The following is a 24,606-nucleotide window of genomic DNA, read 5'->3' on the forward strand; positions in this document are numbered from 1 at the left end:
ATCAATTTATTATTTGTGTCTTTAACCAAATTATCTCATTTAATCTAGATTCCAACCTTGGAAAGTAGATGTCATTATTTGTAATTTATAGGTAAGGAAATCGTACCTCGATTATGTCATTTTACCCCTCTGAGTCTCAGATAATTGAAAAGTGATGGATCCAAGTTTTAGTCTCCAGTAAATTGAACTCTTAACTGAGGTTCTCCCCCATTTTTTGTGTACAATGTTCCATTGGTTCATCTCTGAATGAACCTATGTCTCATCATGATACATGGTCAGAAATGCACAGAGCCTGTTGAAGGACACTCTGCTACTGTGAAGAACATGGTGATTAAAGCTTGCGGAACATCAAGTTGCATAGTGCTTTGGGAATTCATGGTTGGGTTACGTCCGGTCCTCTTTGGCAGTACTGTTGGAGCAGACAAGAGAATTTTGGCAGGATGTGGTATAATCCAGATGAGGCATCCTTATTGCTTATGTTGTTCTCTGGCCTTCTTCCCTCTGAATAAGGCTCATCACTTTAAAAGATGAGCAGCCCAGTAGGTGGAACTGGGGTGAGCAGCAGTCTGCTGAGCAGTTTCATTTCAGTCCAGCGGGAGAAGCAAGGGCATCAGGTCATGGGCTGCTAAACAGGCGGGTCTGGAGGGCAGTGGCATGAGGAGGGCTGTGAGCTACTGAAGGATGAGTGTACTTGGGATGTGAGATTCTAAACTGTTCTGGACATTACAAATATGGGAGCCATATGACTGGCATTATCATCAGGCTCTCCATTGTTGTCCAGTGACGTGCAGTTCAATCTGTTTTGCATTTTGAGGGAGATGTGTGGTAGTAAGGATCCTGCCTTATTATAATAAACATTGGACACCATCTTCATCTCTGCATTACCTTGCTTTGTGACTTTTGGAGTCACTTTCCTCTCTGTTTATTGCTCTGCAGAAGGGAGTTCTCCTAACACTGCCATACTTCTGGAATTGGCAATGTGCTTTTCACACCTCTGGAAATCAAAACAAGCCAGGAAGGCAGGCCATGAAGTGTTTTCCTTTTACAAATAAGGTACTTGGGTCCAGAAATACTTGCTGAAAGTTAGAGATCTACTCATCTCCAGCAGAGTATTCTTTCCAAGGCACAATCTGTCACCACCTTAACTCACAGTGTATTTTTGTCCCAGATAACTCATTGAGTGGCTCTCAAAGTTGCAGCTGTTGCCCAGGAAGAAATGAGCAAATTTGGAAGGTGTTTTCACTTCTGTAGATTAAGGTACCTTCTATTATGGTAACAGGAGTCAAAGGAGGTGACTTTTATCCAATATCTATTCCTGAACTATTTTAGTGGCAGATAAGGCAGTTATTCTCAAATTTTCATGCACATGAGAATCCTGGAACAGTCCAGTTCTGGAGTGCTTCTATGGGCCTACTTATTAGGTTTAGAATTCACTTAAAGACAATTCTGATGCAAAGAGTGTCCTCAACACTGGTGAGAAACCCTGCATGGAAATCGCTGCAAAGCCAACCACACTATCTGCCATCTGCCTCTGCCTCAGTCTACTACTGAGAAATCTAACAAAATCATGCTGATGGTGAATACAGAGGCTATATTCTTAGCCATGGCTTACCCAAATGACCCAACTGACTCACACTTTCTTACTGCTTTATTTCATCTCTCTTAATCCGGGGAAGGAACTTCACCAACCTGGGCATAAAATTGACAAGAAAAACTCAGATTCCATTAGGAAGCAAAAACTAATGCATTTAGAAAATTCATCTTTGGCTTAGGATAGAAATGATAGACATTTCACATTACTTGAAAGCTCCAAACTGTAAAAATCCCTAAAAGAAGTATAGGCACTTAGACCAAGAACATTCCCTGCTTCTTTTTGAGATACTTAAGTGATATTCTCAATATGTGAGGCAGGTACTTACATAAATTTTTCAAAAGGTGAGTATAACTCAAGAAAAGTTATAGTAAGAATTATACATGATTTTAAAATAAATTCCCAAATCAAAAGAAAACCACCTTTGTTTACTTCTTTATCTTCAATTTAAGTGAAGAAAATACGATTCCAGAAGATTGAGCCAGTTTCCAAAATATGCAACTAAATTATCAACAAATGATTTCTAGTTTCTTAGATCCATGGAACGTTATCACATATTTTAAACACTAAAGACATAAGAAGAAACATCCAACTTACAACCCTTATTCTGGGTGCCCAGTTTACATTTCCTTATTTACCTGGTGAAGAAGAGCCACCGATAAGCAAAGAACCAAAAACTGACATTTGCTGTTGGTTTCATGCATCGAACAGCTGGAAGAAGGAAAAAAAATGGACACATGTTGTTTTTCTCCTTTTCATTTCTCTTGCTTAAGTCTTCATACCTGACTTGGCGTTCCGTCATCTCTACCACTCATTGGGAACTGATATCAAACTCAAAGTCCTTGCAATTACAAAGTCCTTTGCTCAGAGGTCCCAGTCATATATATGTGAATGAAAATCTGTGACATGGGTTCAAATAGGTCATTTAGTGAAAGCGCTCCATGGGGCAGTCGAAAATGAATAGGCAGAGTAAATCAGATTATTGTTTCCAATTATAGTACCTAGTACCAGCGTAGAAAGAATCTATTTCTCTAGCCATGGAGGTTGAACTTGGCTGTGCGATTTTCTTTAGCCAACAGAATGTGGATGAGGATAGATAAAGTGACCATTTTGAGCACGGCCTTAGAGACAGAGGGTTGTTCTACTGGCCCACTTGGAATTCGACAATCCACCATGAAAAAACATGGCCCTGTGTAGCTGCTGATTCCAGGATGATGATAATTTATGGAGCAGACTCAAACTACCTGAAACCTCCTTCCAGATCAGACCAGCAGAGCCTGGTCAGTCCTGATATGTTCAGCCAAACCAGAGCCAACCTAAAGATTCATGAGCAAAAACCAAGTATCTGTTGTTATAAGTCATTCACTGTTTTCCATGTAGCATCACTGTAGCAATAGTTTATAGATACAGTGGATAAAGAAAACTCCCCAAAGAGAAAATTCAGCCAAGTATGTAGCTTTGATGTACAAAAATACATTTATTTTCAACAATTTCAAAACCACTGTCTTTTTTTTACAGTAGAAATATTCAAGTGGAACAATAAAACCAAGAACAGTATATGTACATATACTGTATATATAGATATGACTCATGCATTTGTATTCCAGTGTTTAGTACAAGTATTGCAATTGTCTGCCCCATTTAACCCTTGAAACAAAAAAGCAGGATCTTTAGAAATATTCCTAATACTGATCTATGCTGTAGCCAGCCAGATTTCTCTATATCACATTCTCTCTGTCTCACAAAGAAGAATGGGAACAACATCCCACAAAAATTAACAGGTACAAAATGTGGCCTTTCCTCCCATATATATACATTATATCATTTTCAAAAATAAGTGTGCTCAGGCTAAGCCTGAAAATAAAAATAATGCTTACAGCATGGCTTAACGTGACCCTATTGAAAAAAACTGGTATGTGTAAATGTGTGAAGGGGCTGAGGTGCTGGAAAAGCTAACAGGCTTTGAAAGTCACTCACCCCAGAGGCAAAAACTACCTTAAGGGAACTGAAGGCAGACATTTGACTTTAAGGAAGTTGTGTACATCTGACAAGCAAATAGCACAGCTTTGCTAAAATTGCCTTTGACTAATATCATTAAAGGCTAGACCCCTACTTGGCCTGGAGAGTTTTGCATGAACTCATAATTCCACAAATGCCTCCTCCCTTCCAACCTCTTTAAATCCTCCCATGCCAAGAGACATTCACTGGGCTTTACTTAGTGCCCAGGGGACTTTTCTGAGCTCAGAATAGCCTGAGAATTCACCATAAGCATTATACATTTTCATAGAATCCAACTGAAAAACAGATTGTCATTTTAAGATCTACTGACTGACTGCCTTCTTTAGAAAAAAGTATTTTCTCAGACTGATAAATATTAAGTTTTTCCTTTTAGAGAGGAAGCTGTTTTCCCCCATCTGGGTCTCAGTATGAGGCCTCTCTAGCGGGCCTCTTCTTCACCTTTCATGTCATCCTTGGAACAAAACGACTGCCATGTTCTATGATGTCACTAGAGTCCTTCCTTTATCAATTGCCCCAGAGAAGGCCCTCCCCCCGTCCCCCTTTATGTACATAAGTAGAAACCAGCTATGGCATGGACAAGGAGATGCAAGAGTTAAGTGTAACAGACAACAGGAGAGCATCCAAACCCAATGCATCCAGCAGGCCTGGCGGGTTGGTCAGCTCTGAGGGCCAGTGCGTAAGCCAACACACGCATCTTTCTTTTTTCTGTTTTCTTTTTTACTAAACATTAAATTATTTCTTAGGAAATAAAAAGCTATTTACATTGTAATTATATACAATAAGCCATCTGTAGCCTCATTATGGACATGCACAAGGCAGGGCCTCTTTCACAAAGTTGTGCACGCTTTCTGCAGCTACATCCATCCCCACCAACCTACTTCCTGCGGATCTAACTGGGAAGTGATCTGTGTTGTATGTGTGTGTGCTGGGGAAAGGGGAGAGTGTTGGTGATTCTGCTGTGGGGATGAGAGGTTCACAAAAAGCCAACCCAACTTAAATTTTGAAAAAAGGGAGACCACAAGGCAAAAGAAAGTCCTGAAGCTACCAATGGCAGAGTAAAGCAAGGAGGCTGTGGGAAGATGCATCCTTTGCTCTTAGCACAAATACAGCCATTTATTCCGTTTGTCTCATTTCAATCAGCTAAGAATGCCCTTCTCTCCCAAAGCTAGGCATTGGCCTGCTATTTATGAAGGGGCCCTTGGTAAACAAAAGGTAAAAAAGACATTTTTATTTTTCCATAATAATAGTAATAGTAATCATCAAAAATAAAAAGTCGGAAAGGTGGTTGACCACGTGGCTTGCTGGCATTAAACACTAGTGCAGTTGGGGATCTCCTTTGTGCTTTCGCTGTTTGCAATGGTGGCAATGCCTCCTGCAGGGAAGAGAAGACATGGGGAGAAATGGATGTGAGTTCCACAAGGGCAGGGATCTTTGTTTTATTCACTGCTAAATACCAAGCCACCTAGAAGAGGTGCTTAATAGGAATTTATTTAAAAGGCACCTGGATATCCTTACCTATCAGCTCACTGGCTTATGTCATCCATGCTTAACATATGCTACCTCCTACACTAACATACAGGTGGGATCAAGACATTGACTGCCATCTTACATTCTATTGAACAACAGTAACAGCCAATGTGTATTGAAACTTACTATGTGGCAGGCACTGGGCTAATGACATAACAGCATGTAATCACGACAACAGTCTTAGAATTTTTTTTTTTTTTTTTTTTTTAGGTATTACACAGAAATAGAAACGAATCGTAAGTACTACTACTCCCATTTCACAGATCAGGAATTTGAGGCACAGAGAGGTCACAGACATAGTAGATTAGCAGAGCAAGAAAAATGGACCCATGGTTATCTGATGCCAGATTCCACATTCATGTAATTATTAGTAAGGATATATAATACTTTTGCTTTATAGAAAAAGAAGAAAAATCCCAACAGTAATGGGAAGTTGACTTCATCCCTACCCCACTCAGACTCCAGTACTTCCAACCCTGATTGACTTCTAAGGGGAAAAATAATCTACCAATTTCATGTGGCCAGAGGTGGCAGACAAATTTAAAACATGATTCTGTCACTGTAGGTAGTTGTTTGTCCCCACCCTCCAGTCCAGTAGTGTATGGAGGACAGATGAAGCGGGCCAGTGTTTAGAGGACACAGGACAGAGGAGTTTAGTGGAGCAGGAGCATGTACCTATGACCCGCGTGTCCAGTTCTTTGTCCAGCAGCTCCTCAGGCTCCGTGAAGTCACTGAGTGTGATTTTCGGGGCGTTTTCACTTTGGCTCACTGACCCAATCATTTCCTGCTCCTTATCATGTTGGACTTGAGCGTAGATGTTAATCCAAGGGATTTTCCTACATGGGACAGGAGCAAAATCAGATTAAGATCACAGGGCGTGCCAAACTTGGGCAGCTAGAAGTCCTGGGGGATAAGAGGAGGAAGAAGCTATTAGTAGGAAGGGTCCATGTCAGGAAAGATATTGGTAACCCCAGAGACAATGAGGCCACGAGGTCAAGGAACACAAGGCCAGCCAGGAACCCAGATGCCAGGGAAGATGTAAACCACAGAACTCTCTGAGGAATGCACCTTTTCCTGTGGGTAAAAAACAGGGTGCAGCACACCAACATGGTACAAGTATACATATGTAACAAACCCGCACATTATGCACACGTACCCTAGAACTTAAGGTATAATTTAAAAAAACAACAAGCAGATATAAACAAAAGGGCAGTTAGATACTAAAATTCTATAAATATTTACCTGGTATTAAGTTTTTAAAGGAGCTGGACTTTAAGACTCAAAGTGTGTACAGACTGAAAAGACATCTATTTCTAAGGTTGCATCAATTTAATCAATTCACATTGGCTTCCTTTATAAATAGTCAAGAAATAATATATTCACAGCCTTTGCTACAATTTTCAGAGCATCACTTACGGGATAAGTACCTTAAATACTTTGATAGTTTCCTCATCTGTTCAATGGAGATGACAATTGCTTCTTTTTGAATTTTGGAGGTGATTAAGGATTAAGAGAAGCTAAATAGCTCCATTCAAAGACACAAAAGTAGTAGATGGGGTTTGGAAACACAAAGCAGACTAGCTTGGGGTTGGAGAAGTGAGCGGGTTCACACTTAAATCTTCTTGAGGCATTCATCTTCTGACCCATCTTCATTATCCCCTGACACACGGTGTGTTCCAGCCTCAGTAGCCTCCTTTGTATTCCTTTAATTCAGTGTTTCTTAAACATTAACATGCTTAAGCATCACCCAAGTCTTCCTTAAAATGTGAATTGTGGTTCTGTAAGTCTAGACTGGATGGATTGAGATTCTGCAATTCTGCCAAGCTTCCAGGTGATGCTGATGCTGCTAATCAGTTGGAGACTCAAATTTTGAGTTACAAGACTCTAATAGAAGCAGCTCTTCAACATCTTGGGGACTTAGAATCAACTGTTCCCTCAGCCTGTAACACACTCCCCTCTGCTCTTCTCAGAGCTTGGCTTACATGCATCTCTGAGAGGCTTCCCCTGACCATCCAGCTTTCCATTATAAACATGTAACAATGGGACACTGCCTATATAAGAAATAAATATGGTGTTGGTTTAGGGTGATGTCATAGGCAATGTTTATTGACTTGTTTTCTGTCTTTCTGTCCCACTGGACTAAAAGCCCCATGTAGGCAAGGTCTATGTTTTCTATCCTCTCCACTATCCACCTGACTTAGTACAGTGTTTGGCACATGGTTCACATTTATTAAGCATTTTTTGAATCAATGAATAAATTACCTTAAATCCTGTGCTCTTTCTACTTTACTATATTATATTCATCAATAAAAAGATTATATTTTCATCTTAGAATATCACTTCTAGAAGAGACGCTTCTTACCTCATCAAAGGATGAGGAAATTAGACTAAAGTCTAGACATTTCACAAAGCCAATTACTAGCATAGATACCACTGAAACTTGGGACATCAGACACACACCCCAATCCAGGACATCCTATGCATCTCTAAAGGAAAATCACTTTGTTGTCCTTGTGCCAAGCAGTGGTATTCTCAAGCTTCTACATTCCCCTATCTGCTCCAACTCCAAATTACGCAAAATGTGGAAGCACTTAATACGGGTTTCCTGCAGCTAATTCAGAAGAAAAAATCTGAAAATAGGCTTAAAACACTTACTGGCTTCTAATTATTTTTTACATTCAGTTTTCTAGTCTTTAATGTTTGCTTTCCATACATTAAAGGAGGTGTCCCCATGACCCCTACTAGTCTAAACCAGTTTAATATAATTTACAAGAACCCAAAGTGAACAGCACCCCTGTGAGGCAGCACACTAGGCTCTCTAAACGCGTATAATTAAAAATTAATGCTGGCCTTTATATTCTTTTTTATATAAATGAAAATACAGTCTAGTAACTTAGATTCCTCTCAACCATAAAAGTACGTATTGCTCATGAAGGTTGGGACCAACTGTAATATTATTAGGTGCCGGGGGTGCTTAAACCAGTCCTGATCACATAAGTCTGTGTACTACACAGGTGTAACCAGAGTCCACTGCCTCCCCTTTCCTGCTTTGCTCACAATACCTATGAGGATTTGGATAAACTTGCCCTTATAGAGATTATTCACTTTATTTCAATTTCCAAATAACACATCTAAAAACTGGCATATTTTTCATCTTTTTGCAATCGATGGTTGGAAGAGAATAAATTTTGTATCTCAATTTGCAGAATTTAAAAAATTTGTCAAGTTGCTTTTCACTTCTTAACACATCCACGTGTGGGACTGTTGAGAATGTAAGTCTGAACTCCAGTTCTGCATACAAGGAATGTGGAAAATGAAGAGATCAAGAGACATGTCTTGGACCAACATCCATACAGGTTTAAATAAGAGGAGTAATATAGATAGGCTCAAGTCTCCCTCTTAAAAAATAAAAAATAAAACAAAATCCCAACTGCAGTTTGTATCCATTTGTATCCATTTATCCATCTATTATGAGTGTTAGAAGCCTGTAGGAGGAAATTTAGAGACAGCAAAGTGGGGTTTGGACTATAACGAAAGCCCTACTAAAAAAAGACTGGAAGGAATATAGAAGCTCAAATGTTTTCCTAGATAGAGAAAAAGCAGATATTCAGTTATCGGAAAAAATTCTTGTTAGGCAGTCGTCAGAAAGAAAAGCCATCTCATCATGATTTTTAATTATATTACTTGAGATATCAGAAAATAGCAGTCACTATCCAAGAGCAAGATAGACTGCGAGAGGCCAGGTGATACTCATTTAAAGGAAGCTTGGGGCTCATAGTAATTCTATTATCTTTTTCCATGTCATGTAAGCACTTGGGATACTGAGATCATTTCCAGTGCCTGGCACACAGGAAGTACTCAATAAATGTTTGTAGGACGAATGAATGTCTTAATGTGTTAATACTGGCAATTACAGAGAGGAAGTTTTGGATCTGGAAACTCAGTATGGCCAATGATCTGGACACAGAAACAGAAATGTCTTTACACTAAACTGTGCTACTCAACAGAGCGTTTAATGGGCAGGTGTTGCTATTTATACTTAAGTTAATTAAAGTTAAATGTAATTAAAATTCAGTTCCTCAGTCAGACTACTGGCTACTATATTAGACAGTACAGATGATGGAGCATTTTAAACATTGCGAAAGTTCTCCTGGATAGTAATGACAGAAGCAGAGGAGACTCTGGGAACCCAGGGCTAGGAACCTGACCTCTGTGCTTGTTGCAAGCCAGGTGTACTTCATGTTGCCATTACTGGGGTTCCATGTGATGAGTGGGGAAAGCAGAACAAAAAAATAAAAGAAAATCCAACAGAATTTCAACCAAACGGCTTGAGCATTGGGAGTAAAACTTCCACGAAAAGGAGACAGAAAAGTAAAGGTTAACTGATGACTACTCTTAACTGATGCTGCTATTGTCCAGTTTGACTGGAGTTTATTTCTGGTGGCCTCAGCTGCATAATTCACTGTCAGGGACATAGAAAAGGTGGGCTGATACCTGGGAAGTACAAAGGTAGAAGTTTTTTAGCGATGTCATTAGCTGGCATGGATTCATTATTAAAGTGTACAGATTTAGAGATGCCTACATTAATAAGTTGACTGTCTAAGGAGTTTAACAGCATTTCTAAAAAACAAAAACGAAAAAAAAAAAAAAAAAAAGAAGGTTTCCAAGTCACAGTATAAGTGACCCTTAAGTAGCCTTACTTTGGATCGATCTGACACAAAAGCCTCTTTACAGGACTTCTATTGGCCCTTGTCCTCAGCAACTATGCTGCTCTGGGAGTCAGAGATGAGACATTTGGTTTAGTTGATTGTCACGCCCAGCAACACCAGGCTTCCCCACAATCAAATTCTTGGCTGAGTGAAAAGTGAAATGTTCTTTGCATATAATTGAAGTACATCTATAAATAAATGAGTGTTGTCTTAACCAGGCTGTTTCTATATTGAACCTTTTCTCACTTTGTGACATAAAGATTTTATCCACCTTTAAAAGGGAACAGGGGTATGGGGGTTGACACATCTTGATCCAAGAGGACATGAACTCACATACTGGTCTATAAATTGAGTAGGAAGGTGAATCTCACTCTGTCCTTCTAGAGAGTGCGGAGGGTGTTGATAGAATTCCTGCTGCTGCGGCTAATGCTGAGAGGTATATTGAATTAAACTGATGGTTTTAAGCAACTGAAATAGCCACTAAAGGAGACATAAGCAGGAAGAAGGGGGGGCAGGAAAAGTCAGGCACCTTTACCACTGATCTCTACCAAAACCTAAAAGCATTATCTTTAGTTCCTGGAAAGACTCCAGGACTAAAAGATGCTTTCAAACTCATCTGACAATAATTAATGACGTTTTTACTTTACCCAGGCTTCCCAGGAAGCACATTTCTAGGCCACTGATAAAATTTCTGAGGGCCTATTATGTGACAGTTTATGGCACAGAGGGCATCTTTGGCAGGCATGTGCTTTGTTATTTATAATAGTGTAGCTTTGTTGATTACTTAGTACATAGCACCTATACGCATTAGGACATTTAAATCATATAGCAAACCTATAAAATATTATTGTTATTCCCATTTTACTAATGAAGACATTAAGACTTAGAGAGGCAAATACAATTGCCCAAGGTTACAAATGCTAAAAGTTAAAATTGGGTCTTATTTCAGAGTTTATTCTCTTAAGTAGTATACATCCTAGTAGAAGTTATAATTTGAATGTTGGTACAAAATTATTGATTTCAATTTTACATTTCTAATAAGTATCTTGTTATATCACCCCTTCTGTGGCTTTCAAAAATAATTTCTCAAGACGTGGAGTTTTGTTCTCCTAATCAATTTCCCTTTAGAATAGGAAAAAGATGGAGAGGGATGATAGTTGAATATGTTTAGCATGCAAATTTAAAGAGAGATACTGAATAGCTGCAACAGGGGATAAAAAAATGCATTGGTGTCTCTACATGTGTATATCAGATTTTAGCTGCATTTTCTCTATTTAACCACCTGAATGGATATTGATCCACATAGGAAGATCTTCTGAATATATAAGACCTTACTTTAGAAATTTGATTGAGGTTTGAAAACCCCTTACATTTCTCTTGAAGATAATAAATTGATTTCATTGGCCAGTCTTTATTTACCTAATTCATTATACCTATAAATCATAATAGATAGAGTTCAGAGTCTCAAACCCTTTTATTCCATGACCCTCAACCATTCTTGCTTTTACCCATTGTCAAACAGAAGTTCAAGGAGAATTAAAACCACATTCTTGTGATGAGTTTAGTAAAGGTAGTTATAGGAAGAATCATTTGCAATGACCCCAGCCACACTACTAAATTGAATGATAATAGCACATACCTTTTAAACTTGTAGATCAAAAACACAGCCAGGCCAACAAATACCACTGATAACAGCATAAGCATGGCTGAGCTGCTGTGCCCAGCACTGGAGTCCACCAATGGAGCTGGGAAAGAAGAACAGGTAAGGAAAAGAACACATATGCTCACTTGGAAGCTGTTAGCTGGAGGGAGTATTCATTGCAGGAAGGAGGCCACTGATCTCCAACCTTATGTCTAGTCTCCAATTCCCCTGCCTGATAGCTGGGTGCAGAAAGTCTGGCTTCAATGATGACAATGGTACCTGAGTACAGCTTCTTAGGGAAAGTAAACTTCTCTGTTCATCCTGGGGAAACCTGCTAGTTCTTGGTCTAAACTGAACACACGTATGTTCAGCTCAGGGGAGTGGAATACAGTCTCCAGTGCTCTTTCTCTTAGATAGCCTGCATGCCTGTCACCAAAATTACAGGGAGCCCATTTGAAATTTTGGGTTAAGTACTAATGCAGTGTTTCATTCTCTTCCTTCACTCTGTTCTCATAAAAACCCACTGGATGGGCACATTTGTGACCTACACATTGGAAAAGTCTGACATTATTAAGAACTATTTAGTAAACAGGTTCTCCCAGACAGCACAAAGTAGATGCCCCATAGGACATGCCTTTTTAGATTTTTTTCATAAATAAGCTAACCAGAGTTTGTTCCTGTTTCTACTTTGACTCACACATTGTAAACTAGAAGGGAGTTTTAAAGTCCTGTGGCCTACCATCCAAGATTCATAAAATCAAATAATCATATGCATGAAGAGAGCTAGAGGACTATCCAATATAATCCCATTTGCCACAGACAAAATAAAGAAATACACAAACAAATAAATGAATACGGTTAAGACCCAAGGAAACTGTAGGTTTTCTCCAAGACCATCTAGGGATTCAATGGCAAAGCTACTCCTAAGAAAGTCTTCTTGCAGGATGCCTTCAGAACAATGTGACTGATGTGAACAATCCTTCTGAACCCATAACTACAAAAAGGACCCTTCTACAAAGCCAGTTTCAGGCATTATGGAGCAGGGTTTCATGATTCTCTCCTCCTTTTCTCTCTGGGATAACAAATCATCTTTCCCATTTCCCCAGTTCCCAGTGGCACTCACCTAATGTCAGCTGTGTGACATACACAATGACTTGTACCCCCGGCTTCAGCTCAAACTGGACCAAATTTTGGTTGAGAGCATTAAACAGTGTCTCTACAATCTGAAAAAAAGACAGGATGCACGGGGTGACATGACATGCAATGATGCTCCCTCATGGAATAAGAAACCAAGGAGAAGGTCAATAGGTAAAAAGTCACCGTGGTTCAATTAGGGATAAGATATTGGGACATATTTATCAATGTGGTTCTCACAGCCCTTGGAGCCTTGTGAGACCAAGGAAGTACAGTTGACCCTTGAACTATACAGTTTTGAATTAAGCAGATCCACTTCTATGTGGATTTTTTCAACAAAATGTGGATGGAAAATACAGTATTCTCAGGATGCGAAACTTGCATATACAGAATATAAAGAGGCCCAACTACTACTTCTTCTTCTTTTTCTTTTTTAGATGGAATCGCACTCTGTCACCAGGCTGGAGTGCAGTGGCATGATCTTGGCTCGCTGCAACCTCTCCCTCCTGGGTTCAAGCGATTCTCCTGCCTCAGCCTCCTGAGTAGCTGGGATTACAAGCACGTGTCACCACCACACCAAGCTACTTTTTGTATTTTTAGTAGGGACGGGGTTTCACCATGTTGCAGAGGCCCAACTTCTTACACGCAAGTTCTGCAGGGCCAACTGTAGGACTTGAAGATGCACAGATTTGGTATATCAGAAGTCCTAGAACCATTCTCCTGTGTGTACTGAGAAACAACTGTAGATGGTAATATTTGCTTATTCTGGAGAGGAGAGTGAGAGACAGAAAGGCATGCCTACAGTCACTGGTGAGTTCGAGCTATAATAGACATAGGTGTTTCATTCAATTCCTAGTTCACTGCTCTTTTATCCATGCCTTTATAACACTCTAAAAAGATCTGTTATGGGTTCCAGTGAAAGAAGTTCAACCTATCATTAGCTCTGTAATCTGATTAAGTCATACACACAGGGGATGTAGGCCCCTGCCAGGATTTAAGCAGGCACATATACTCCCAGTCCACTCCTCTGCGTTTTCTATCTTAGAGACAATGGGAAGCAAACATCAAAGCAGAAGCTGCCTCCTTTTTATGAGATAATTTTTGTTCTTTACTTTTCCCTAGCAAGTCTCAGAACACATAACATCGATTTAATCACTCTGTAATTCCCACATGAAAGCTGAGGCCGACTTAGGCTGTTGTCCCTCTTATCTCGCTGTATGCGCCTTAATATCACAGCTGCTATTCATCACTGTAATTACCTATTTATCTAAATGGATGGATATTGTAGCTTCCAAATATAGTTCACACATGCCACTTGCTATTTCAGAATAAAGAGGTCTTGTAAAAGTGATGTATGCATTGAGAAGCTAAATTTATTTCTGGCCAACTTCAATATGCAACCCTGCAATGCAAGAAATTATTTCTCAGAGAAACTGCAATCACATCTGTACTGCTCAAGGTCTGTGGATGGCTGTAAGAATGGGGTGACGGCCAGTGAGTATCATAGGGACACAAAATATGTCTGTACAATGATTACCTCATATGGGAGCAAATGTGTGTGATTCATGCTGATTTTCTGCAGCCTCATGCTCACTTATTTCTACTTCACCTGACTTAGCATCATGAGAAAGAAAGGAAGGGTGAAACAGGGCAGACATTAAGACCTCAGGAGGAATAGAGGATGAAAAGGAGAAACGCAAGTCCTGCCATTCCCTTTACTTCCAGGACAGTGTGCAGATCACAGTATAGTTCTATATGCCCATTTGATAAGAACAGTAAATCACAATCCCTTTTGGAAATGTTGCTTCCTTAAAGTAAAGTGAGGCAATACATCCCTCTCCAAAAAATCATGTTTGAAAGCAGTTCACTTTCTCCCCAGAAGAAGAACTTAAAAATTGGCCAGGATCTTTAGGGGCTAGTGCAGTTTAAAGACAAGAGGCCCATAGTCCCAGAAATAAACAAGGAAATTCAAATCCCCCTCTTTCTCTCTCTGTTTCTCTCTCTCTCTCTCTCTGTTTCTTTCTTTCCTTCTCTCTCTCTCTCTCTCTGTTTCTTTCTTTCCTCTCTCTCTCTCTCTCTGTTTCTTTCTCTCTCTCTCTCTCTCTCTCTCTCCTGTTCCCCTTCCCCTGCACCCCAGGAGGAGTCATTGGGAGGGAGACATGAGCTGGCACAGGGATATCAGACATTGGAATGAATAATGCCAGGGGTGCCATTCCTTCCTGAGTAGCTGAATGCTCCAGTCTATTTGCACCTGTATTTACTCTGGGTAAGGGTGATTGCTCTTCAGAACCTTGGCTGTTGGGGCAATGGAAGAGAGCCTGTCTCCCTTTCTTGCTGAAAACAGTTTTGTGCCCTCTCAGGGTGTAGGGTGCAGGCAAGGGTCCCAGCCAGATTTGCTTTCACTTACTTGTTCCAGGTCCCCTTCGTTGCCTTTCCTCCTCTCTGTCAGGTTCTTGGGTGGGAGAATGAAGAGCTCTGCTGAAGTGGGGAGGCCAGGGAACACGGCAATGAGGATCTGGTCCTCTGGGACGCTGGTTACCTGCAAAGATGTTCAGACAAAGAGAGGTTGTGGAGGAACCAGCCCTCCTCAAATCAATGACAAGAGCAGAGTGTGCACAGCCAGAGGGCTCATATGCGTTTTTCAAATGCAGCGTTTTAGGCACAGGCTCCAATATACATTCAGGCTTTCTTTCAGTTTTTCCCTTAGATCTGCTAGGTCAAACATTATTAGTTTCACCACCTCCTCTGCTCTTATATACATTTTCACTGAAACTAGAATGGTATTACAAATGATTTTTAAAACATTATTTGCTGGGAACATTTGCAAAAGTTCCTCTCATATTTTCCATTTTTTCTATGAGGGCTAGAACGTCTGGCTGAAACACAGGCTGGGTGCAAATGAGGAAAAAGAAGTCATAAACAAACATGGGAAAATGAAAATTTAAAGAAAGCCAAGCAACACTTGCTTTCACTTATTAAAGCAGGATTTTTTAAAGTGTAATAGCTAATATTGGTAAGACTGCAGTGAAGGAAGTTCCCTCATTTGGCGCTGGCAGTGCTAGAAATTGATACATGTTGCCAATTTGTTTTCTGAAAGACTAATTTAAGGGCCATAAAAATATTCATACCCTTCAGTCAGTAACTGTAACTTGGTGAGTTTGTTCTAAAGACATGATCCAAAATATAGGAAAAGCCATATGCAGGAAAAAATACAACATTACTTATAATAGCAAATAAATGGGAAAACCTCCAGTATTCAAAAAAATTAAGTAAATACTGGTATAATCACTTGATAGAATATTATGCTACCATTAAGATGATAATGAGTACTATGAGACAACATAGAAAAATACTTATGATAGCTGCATTCCAATCTATTTCCTTACATTTCTTTGGTTACAACTCTATAAAAATACAAATGTATAGAAGAAAAAAATAACAAAATACTAAACGTTGTTAAGAGGCTGAGAACAAGAGTGGATTTTTCTATTCCTCAGTGGTGAGTAAAAGAATGATATTGCTTTTGTGATAAACACTTAAAAGTAAGCTTCTGTCTGAAGGCAAATTTGTAAAGAAAACAGGATGCAGAGTTCTCCCCCGTGAAGGGTAAGCTTGCTCTTTCCTGTGTGTCTCCTGAGGATCTTTTATCCAGAACACCACCCACCACCTCTTCTGCCAATCCAAATATATAATTTGTGAATGAGGTGAAATACCCCCATCCTCCAAGAAGTGCCCCCTGACGATCTCTATCTGCAGTGATCTCCTCCACGTTAGCCTCCCACCCCAAACACCTCCAAAGGACCATGTCCACTGCATTTCAGAGAGATAGATCATGTCCACCGTGACACATGATTACATTCGTCTGGTGCAGTCTTTTCTCAGATAGACCCTGATATGGTTAGGCTTTGTGTCCCCACCTAAATCTCATCTTGAATAGTAATTCCCAGAATCCCCAGGTGTTGAGGGAGGAACCAGGTGGAGGCGATCGAATCCTTGGGGGTGGTTTCCCCATCCTCCTGTTCTCATGATAGTGAGTTCTCATGAGAGCTAATGGTTTTATAAGGGGCTTTTCCCCCTTTGCTCTGCCACTCTTCTCTCTCCTGTCATCCTGTGAAGAGGTGCCTTCTGCCATGACTGTTAAGTCTCCTGAGGCCTCCCTAGCCATGCAGAACTGTGAGTCAGTTAAACCTTTTTTCTTTATAAATTACCCAGTCTCGGGCTTTTCTTTATAGCCGTTTCAGAATGAACTAATACAGGTTCTTATGGTGTGATTGCCCAGATATTTCTGTCTGGGGTCTCACTGTTCCAAAGAATGCTTGACACAGAGTAAAAATTAAATAAACAGTTGCTAGATCGAAGATTGAACAGAAGTGGAGAGGTTGGTTGTTTTCCATTTGCTCAGCTCTGATTCCTATTTGGAATAAGGCTTACAGATTGGAGTGAACTCTCAGGGATGTGACAAAGAAAAGTGAAACAGCCAGTCTGCAGGGAAGTAAGAAGCAGCAATCAGAAGCCTAAAGAGTCCACCAACCAGGGAGGCATCCTCTTAACACTCTTAGGTGGTGAGCTAGATGCCTCAGCATCCTTTCAAAGCATGATCTTGAGTAGCATTAAGTCTCAACGCCCAAGTCCATAAGGCTGGGGGCCTTCACCTAACCTTAAAGCAAGTCTCAGGAGGCCAGACTAAGGGGTGAAATGCAGAGAATCACCCAATGCAGTGAAGGGGTGGGGTGGTGATTTTATTAATGCCTTGACTGGTGTGACCCTTTGTCTCAGGAAAGAACAATGTCAGGGAGTGTCAGTCCATCAAGACCCTTAGAGGGACCTTGGAGCAATGTATCTAGATTCATTTAACCCAACCAAAGGGACATATGAGTGATTGGTCCTTGTGAGATTTGAGGCCTGAGAATCAACTGAACGGACTGATTATTATTATTGCAATTACCAAGTTATTTCCTAAAACGCTAGTATGTTTTTAATGACTATAACCATACATAATACAACCCTATTCTGGGTGCCTTGCAACCAAAGACATATGCTATGATCTGAATGTTTTTGCACCCCCCACTCCCATTCATCTGTCAAAACTTAACATCCAACGTGATGGTATCAGGGTGGGGCCTTGGGAGGTGATTAGGTCATAAGGGTGGAGCCCTCATGAATGGGATTAGTGCCTTTATAAAAGAGATCCCAGAGAGCCACCTTGCCCTTTCCACCATGTGAAGACACAGCAACAAGGTTCTGTCTATGAATAAGGAAAGAGGTTTTCACCAGACATCAGATCTGCCAGCATCTTGATCTTGTACTTCCCCATCTCCAGAACTGTGAGATATACACTTCTGTTGTTTATAAGCCACCCAGTTAATGGAACCTTGTTATAGCAGCCCAAACAGACTAACACAGCATACATGACAGTCTCATTCTCATCTCCTTTTTTCTTTTTTTTTTCTGAGATGGAGTCTCACTCTGTTGCCCAGGCTGGAGTGTACTGGAGCAATCTCAGTTCACTGCAACCGCCACCTCCTGGATTCAAGCAATTATCCTGCCTCAGCCTCCTGAGTAGCTGGGACTACCCGCATGCGCCACCATCTCCGGCTACATTTTTTTAACATATTTTTGTAGAGATGGAGTTTCACTGTATTGCCCAGAGTGGTCTCAAACTCCTGAACTCAGGCAATCCGCCTGCCTCGGCTCCCAAAGTGCTAGGATTACAGGCATGAGCCACCACTCCCACCCCTCATTCTCATCTCTTTCTATGAACAGTCTCTTTGTAAAAAGATTTGAAGTGTAGTTACTCTTATAGACCACTCCATACAGGAATGCTCCTATGTCATTCTCTTCTATTTATTCTTCTTCCTATCTGTCAGCTCCTTCTCCATGTCCTTCCTGGATCTTTCTCCTCTGCCTTGGGGAACCACCAGCAGCGTGTCTGCCTTGTTTCCCAACTCCTCTTTGGAGAGCCTAACAACCTCCACAGCCTCTTCTCTTACATCTCTCCCTCCAGCATGAACCTCTGCTTCATCTTCAGATCCATATTTTCAATCCTCCTGGTCATCTTCACCCAATTGTTTCTCACGTGCTCCAGACTTATATTAAAAGTCAAATCATTATTGTTTCCCAAGCGTGCTTCTCCTACACAGTCCCTATCTTGATTAATGTAAGGCCGTCTCCTACCAGCTCTTGTCATCAGAGAATTTCTCTCTCTCTCCCCCACACTACATTTCCTTAGTCACCAGTTGTATTGTTCAACTTTTTAAGCAGACTTTACCTCTTCTTCTTGAGCACCTTATATTCCTGGCCTAGATAACTTCAGTGATCTTTTAGCTGGTCATCTTTTGTGAAATGTCTCCCCCACTATGTTCCCTTCCTACCCCAGCTTGTCCTCTGCATTGCCACTGGAATGGGTTCCTGACCTATAAACCTATTCTCTCACTGAAATAAAAAAAAACAATACTTTTCATACCCCCCAGTGCCTTCAGAATAGATGCCAAGCTTCTATTGGTTGCCCAGACCCTACACAATATGACATAAGCATCCTAGCTCAATTTTAGCTGCACCTGCCCTTATAACCTACAAACTAGCTACGCTAAACTCTTTTCCATTTCCCAGATATGTTGTACTCTTTTTTTTTGTTTTGTTTTTGTTTGTTTTTTTTGTTTGTTTGTTTGTTTTGAGATAGAGTCTCGCTCTGTCACCAGGCCAGAGTGCAGTGGCACAATATCTCGGCTCACTACAACCTCCGCCTTTTGGGTTCAGGTGATTCTCCCTCCTCAGCCTCCTGAGTAGCTGGGACTAAAGGCACACGCCACCACACCCAGCTAATTTTGTACTTTTAGTAGAGACAGGGTTTCACCGTGTTGGCCAGGATGGTCTTGATCTCTTGACCTCAGGTGATCCACCTGCCTCAGCCTCCCAAAGTGTGCTGTACTCTTTAAATAGTCCATGACTTTGCACATGTTGTTCATTCAAATACCATCCTGCCCCTGTACTCTTTAAATAGTCCATGACTTTGCACATGTTGTTCATTCAAAAACCATCCATTTATCCTTGCAAACACAGTTCAAGTATTCTCTCCAAAGACTTCCAAGGGTTCAACAAGTATTTATTGAGTTGCAAATCTGTGCCAAGTCTTCATGTCCCTGGATAGCGTGAATCACACTGTTCTGTCTGCCCCATAGAGATGCTGGCCATGCCTCTAGCTTACAGCTGCTTACACATTAGACTTATTTCTACATTTCAATTGACCATGTTTTATTCATCAATATATTCTAGTGCCTACCTCTGAGAAAATGTTAACAAAACCCTTTTACTTTCTCTAAGGCAAATTTGACCTTGGATTAACTCTGTAATTCTATTACCCTGCTGGAATGCTCTCTTTCTTGGCCTGTAGCCTTCTGAGTGCAATCTGTGGCCAATGGTAGACTTGTGAGTATAAATGTTTGGTTAAGAAGACCCTCTTGGTGAACAAAGAGCCAGACAAGTGCATAATATTAGCAAAAGCTCAGTGAGTGGTCCATCCATTAGGGCATTAATGGGACCAAGCCCCTGTCTCAGAAAAATTCATAATAAACAGTGGGCCAGTTTCCTTCTTCAAACATTGAACTAGACTCTCTTTTATACTTCTCTCCTCATTTTTAATCCTACAATTCTTTCTTCTTCTTCTTCTTTTTTTTTGTTAAAGTCTTGCTTTGTCACTCAGGCTGGAGGGCAATGCTGCAATCTCAGCACACTGCATCCTCTACCTCCCTGGTTCAAGCAATTCTCGTGCCTCAGCCACCTGAGTAGCTGGGATTACAGGTGTGCACCACCACATCCTGCTAATCTTTGTATTTTTAGTAGAGATAGAGTTTTGCTATGTTGGCCAGGCTGGTCTCGAACTCCTGGTCTCAAGTGATCTGCCTGCCTTGGCCTCCCAAAGTGTTGGGATGACAGGTGTGAGCCACTGCGCCCAGCCTCTTCTCTTTCTTTTTACAGAGAAATAATCTTTATCTAATCATGGAATGCAGTTTTAATTCATGCCAATGTATTGTGGACCACACCATCTAGTTCTTTTCTTTATTTGCAAGAACTTAAACAAAGATAAAGCCAACTTACTTTAACCAGAGCTCGCTTGATGACATTGCCAATATCTTGTCTCCACTCAGGAATGTCAGGATTGTGGTAATCCAGATTAGGAGAGAATGATAAAAGCTGGGACTGGAAATATTCTGCAGAGAGAGAGAGTGTTCAGGTGAGGCTAGGAGAGTGAGAAGAGAGAGGGTGTGACAGGTGTGGGGCTCCACCACCACTGTGCTTTTGGTAAAGCATCTACTGTTTCACCAGGCTTCTGCTAGAATTCCTCATTCTCAGCTTGTTTCCTGACTTCTGAAATAAAGTAGAATTTGGTGATTAGAAGTAGATTTGTGCTCCTACCAGTTTTGTTAGTGCCTAAGATCTTAAGCCTTTCTTCCTGTATATTCTCTGAAATGAAAGACAAATATGAAACTCCAGAAGGAGACTTCTGCTCCTGTAGGTGGTACCACGCAGAGCCAACACAAAGCATTACCAATTTGGGCTTGGTTGGAATGGGGTCTTTTCACTTCTCCTTCCTTAATCCCTTTGCCCATTGTGCTAGAAACTGCCTCTGAGCATTAGAAAATAGGTTGAAACTTTGTATCTTGACCCAGTTGGTGAGTATACAGGTGTATTCACTTTGTGGTAATTCATAAAACTAAATACTTGTGCCCTGCACACTTCTGTATAAAATTTACAATTCAATTAAAATGTTTACTTTCAAAGAAACACACAAACCTTCCATGTGCCCCTCGAAGAGCCTGAGAAGCAAGTTTGCAGAAAGGTAGGAAAAGAAATTTACCTGGTGTGAGGCTGGAGGAACATAATCTGAGTCAGAGGATCACAAGCCTTCACTTAACTTCCTAGAAAACCACAGTGATAGTGGTTGTGTCTAAGGACCTGGGAGAGGTTGTGTGAAATGGCAGTAGAGGCACTTTCATTTATAATATTCTTAAGAATGGTTCTCCAGAGTTAAGAACAGGATAGTAGTCCTATTCACCACTCTTTTGCCCTAGTCCTAACTTATATTCTTAGCCTTATTATCTAGTTTTGCAGCAAACGATATTCAAATCTCCAACAATCAAGAAAGCCATTGGTTGTGAATAAGTCATCTCATTAACTGAGCAATGAATCCTACAAGGCAGGGATCATGACTCCTGACCTTTGGAAATTGCTGGTCCTCATCTCACAAAGAGTGTGTCCTGCATATATGTTGTAGATACCTCGGCAGGACAAAAGCTCTAGCCCCTTCTATGAGTCTTTCCAGCTTGCATTTCCTTCCATTTGTGATAGGTGTCTTTATCTAATGGGAACCCCAAACACGTTGTGAGGCAGACATAACACAGGGGACAACAAATAGCTGATTGTGGTATACGTCTCTTATAACCTCAATCTCTAGGTCGGAGGTAGGTTTGGAAGCTTCCTGTTGACCTATGTCATTTTCCCAGAGCCTGAGGAATTTCCACTACACTCAATGATTGTAGGGAGAGTGGACAGAGGCAATTAACTGAGTGGGAAGGAGCATCACAGAACAATTTTCAGGGCTTACCATGAACTGCAATCTCTTTTGTGTCCTGGATAAGGGCATTCCCAGCAGCCACCTGGACTGTGATGGTGTTGGTTCCCTCTGCAAGGAATGTGAAGGAAATGCTGCTGTCCAAAGTGATGAGAGGCTACAAGAAGAAGTAATAATACTCATTCAGTCTTGTGTGGGATATGAACTTTCCTTCCTTTCCTGAAATTCTCAGACTGTCATCCTAGCTTGCAAAAGAAAACAAACAAACAAACTTTATACAGTTTCTTAAAACCGTGATTACTCTTCCAGTATCTAGGAAGAGTATTAGTATACTTCAAACACGTTATAAACTGTTAAATTCTAGAAATAAGGATAAGACTGGGCATCCTGGATTTTGCATGTCACTCTGCTCCTTCTCCTGGGGCAAAGTAGAAACAGCTTTGGTAACCTGTTCCTGTTAGCTTTGGGAATAGGAGATCATTTCTCTTCTTCTCCAGTATCTGGTGTCACTTATATTTTCATCCTATATTCCACTGGATTATGAGACCTTTCTGAGAAGTGATCACATAGTTATTTACTTCTGTATTGCCCACCCTAGGCACATTGTTTTTCTTTCCTTTCTTTCTTTTTTTTTTTTTGATAGAGTCTCACTCTGTCGCCTCGCTGTCACCCAGGCTGGAGTGCAGTGATATGATGTCAGCTCACTGCAACCTCTGCCTCCTGGGTTCTAGCAATTCTCCTGCCTCAGCCTCCCTAGTAGCTGGGACAACAGGTGCATGCCACCACACCCAGCTAATTTTTTGTATTTTAGTAGAGACGGGGTTTCACCGTGTTGCCCAGGCTGATCTTGAACTCCTGAGCTCAGGCAATCCACCCACCTCGGCCTCCCAAAGTGCCAGGATTACAGGCATGAGCCATTGCGCCCGGCCACACATTGCCCTTCATAGAGCAGAAAATATATGTAAATTAGATGCACCATCAGATTACTGACTTTTTATATTATTATATCTGTGTTTTCCATTGCAAGGCATTTTTACCATTTTTAATAGGTTGGAAAATACACATACATATTTGTGATCATTTATTAATCTTTTTCTCTTTCTGTTTTTTCCCTGAATAATCATAACAGATAGGAATTTCTTAAGGATGAAGAGAGAAATAGAATGCAGATATACCTCAGAATTCACAGAGGATTGGTTCCAGGACCCCTGTGTATACAAAAATCCATACATACTCCAGTCCCATTGTAGGCCCTCCATATCTGCAGGTCTTGCATTCTGCAAATGCTGTATTTTCAGTCTAAGTTTGGTTGCAGATGTGGATCCTGATGATATGGAGGGTTAACTGTATTTCTTGGGGAAAAAAAAAAACCTCACATATAAGTGGACCTGTACATTTCAAATCCTTGTTGTTCAAGGGTCAGCTCTAATTATATATTTTATTTTCCTGGAAAGAAGAATCTTGATTAAAAAGCAGTTGCTTATTGGAGAGAAGAGAGTACAAATCTTCAGACTGATGAGTCATTATTCAGTGGGCATCTTACAGTCAGTGCCCTCTCAAATTCTCTGTTGTTTGGAAAGTAAGATGTAACAGTTGAAGGCTGATCTAAGGCAGCTGATAAAGAGATGTCACTGGGACAGATGAGCAGACTCCCTCTCCTCTCTTTGTGGCAGGATGGCAGCAGGATGGAGAGTAGTAATGTAGCCCGTTGCAGAATGCACAGAGCTGCCCTTTAAGTGGGGCAGGACAGTCCTTCACAGCATACCCATGTATGGCCTGGATGCACGTGTACAAAACCCTGCAGAGGCTCCCAGCTGCAGCTTTCAGATGGTGTCCCTACTGTAATACTGAAATTCCTTTCTAGCTCAGAATTTTCAACTGGGCCTTTGAAACAATAATTTAATTTCTTCTGCTTTAAAATTCTATAGCTCTGTTTTATGATCAGGTTGACGGCTGGAGCTGGGCAGGATGACAGATACTGTCCTAAGCGTCTGACATATTTTATTTTCTATTTGGTAAATGAAAGAAGAAAGGGAGTATGGAAAGAGATATACTCCTTCCCTTAACTAAGGACAAACCTCAGAGTTCAGGCATTTTTTCCCATACTTATGACTGGGTGATGACACTTACATGGGTGTGACCTTCTGAATTAATCGATGAATGAAGTGTCAATAAGTTCTGACATGCATATAAAATCCAAAGGGTCAACAGTGGCTGTTGATGGTCCCATTTGGAGAAGGGAGCTAAAGTCAAGCTGGGCTGAGCATAGCAAATGTCAATCAGGGCCAGGGAATAGCAACATGTGTGGCACAGAGTCACCATTTCTAGTATAATTAGAACAGTGACTTGAAACTCACTCTGTTACTGTTTGAATCAATATCCTGAGGCAAAGTTTGTCCCCATTCTGGCCCTTACT

The 24,606-nt window shown here is 40.8% G+C and overlaps 1 protein-coding gene across 1 annotated transcript in view; it reads right to left on the reverse strand.

Moving 5' to 3' along the window:
• Positions 1-3,044: 3,044 nt before the first annotated feature.
• Positions 3,045-24,606, reverse strand: part of SORCS3 (sortilin related VPS10 domain containing receptor 3) — a 616,841-nt gene continuing 595,279 nt past the window's right edge. The window contains exons 21-27 of the mRNA XM_033183483.1: positions 22,224-22,347; positions 20,717-20,829; positions 15,030-15,161; positions 12,612-12,711; positions 11,486-11,591; positions 5,813-5,973; positions 3,045-4,982 (exon numbers count right to left, since the gene is read on the reverse strand). Coding sequence (XP_033039374.1) covers positions 4,918-4,982; positions 5,813-5,973; positions 11,486-11,591; positions 12,612-12,711; positions 15,030-15,161; positions 20,717-20,829; positions 22,224-22,347 — 801 coding nt within the window. The 3' untranslated portion in view covers positions 3,045-4,917. The remainder of the gene's footprint in view (positions 4,983-5,812; positions 5,974-11,485; positions 11,592-12,611; positions 12,712-15,029; positions 15,162-20,716; positions 20,830-22,223; positions 22,348-24,606) is intronic.

The sequence above is a fragment of the Trachypithecus francoisi genome, unplaced genomic scaffold, assembly GCF_009764315.1.
Source record: "Trachypithecus francoisi isolate TF-2019V2 unplaced genomic scaffold, Tfra_2.0 Contig01579, whole genome shotgun sequence".
Taxonomy (NCBI): Eukaryota; Metazoa; Chordata; class Mammalia; order Primates; family Cercopithecidae; genus Trachypithecus; species Trachypithecus francoisi.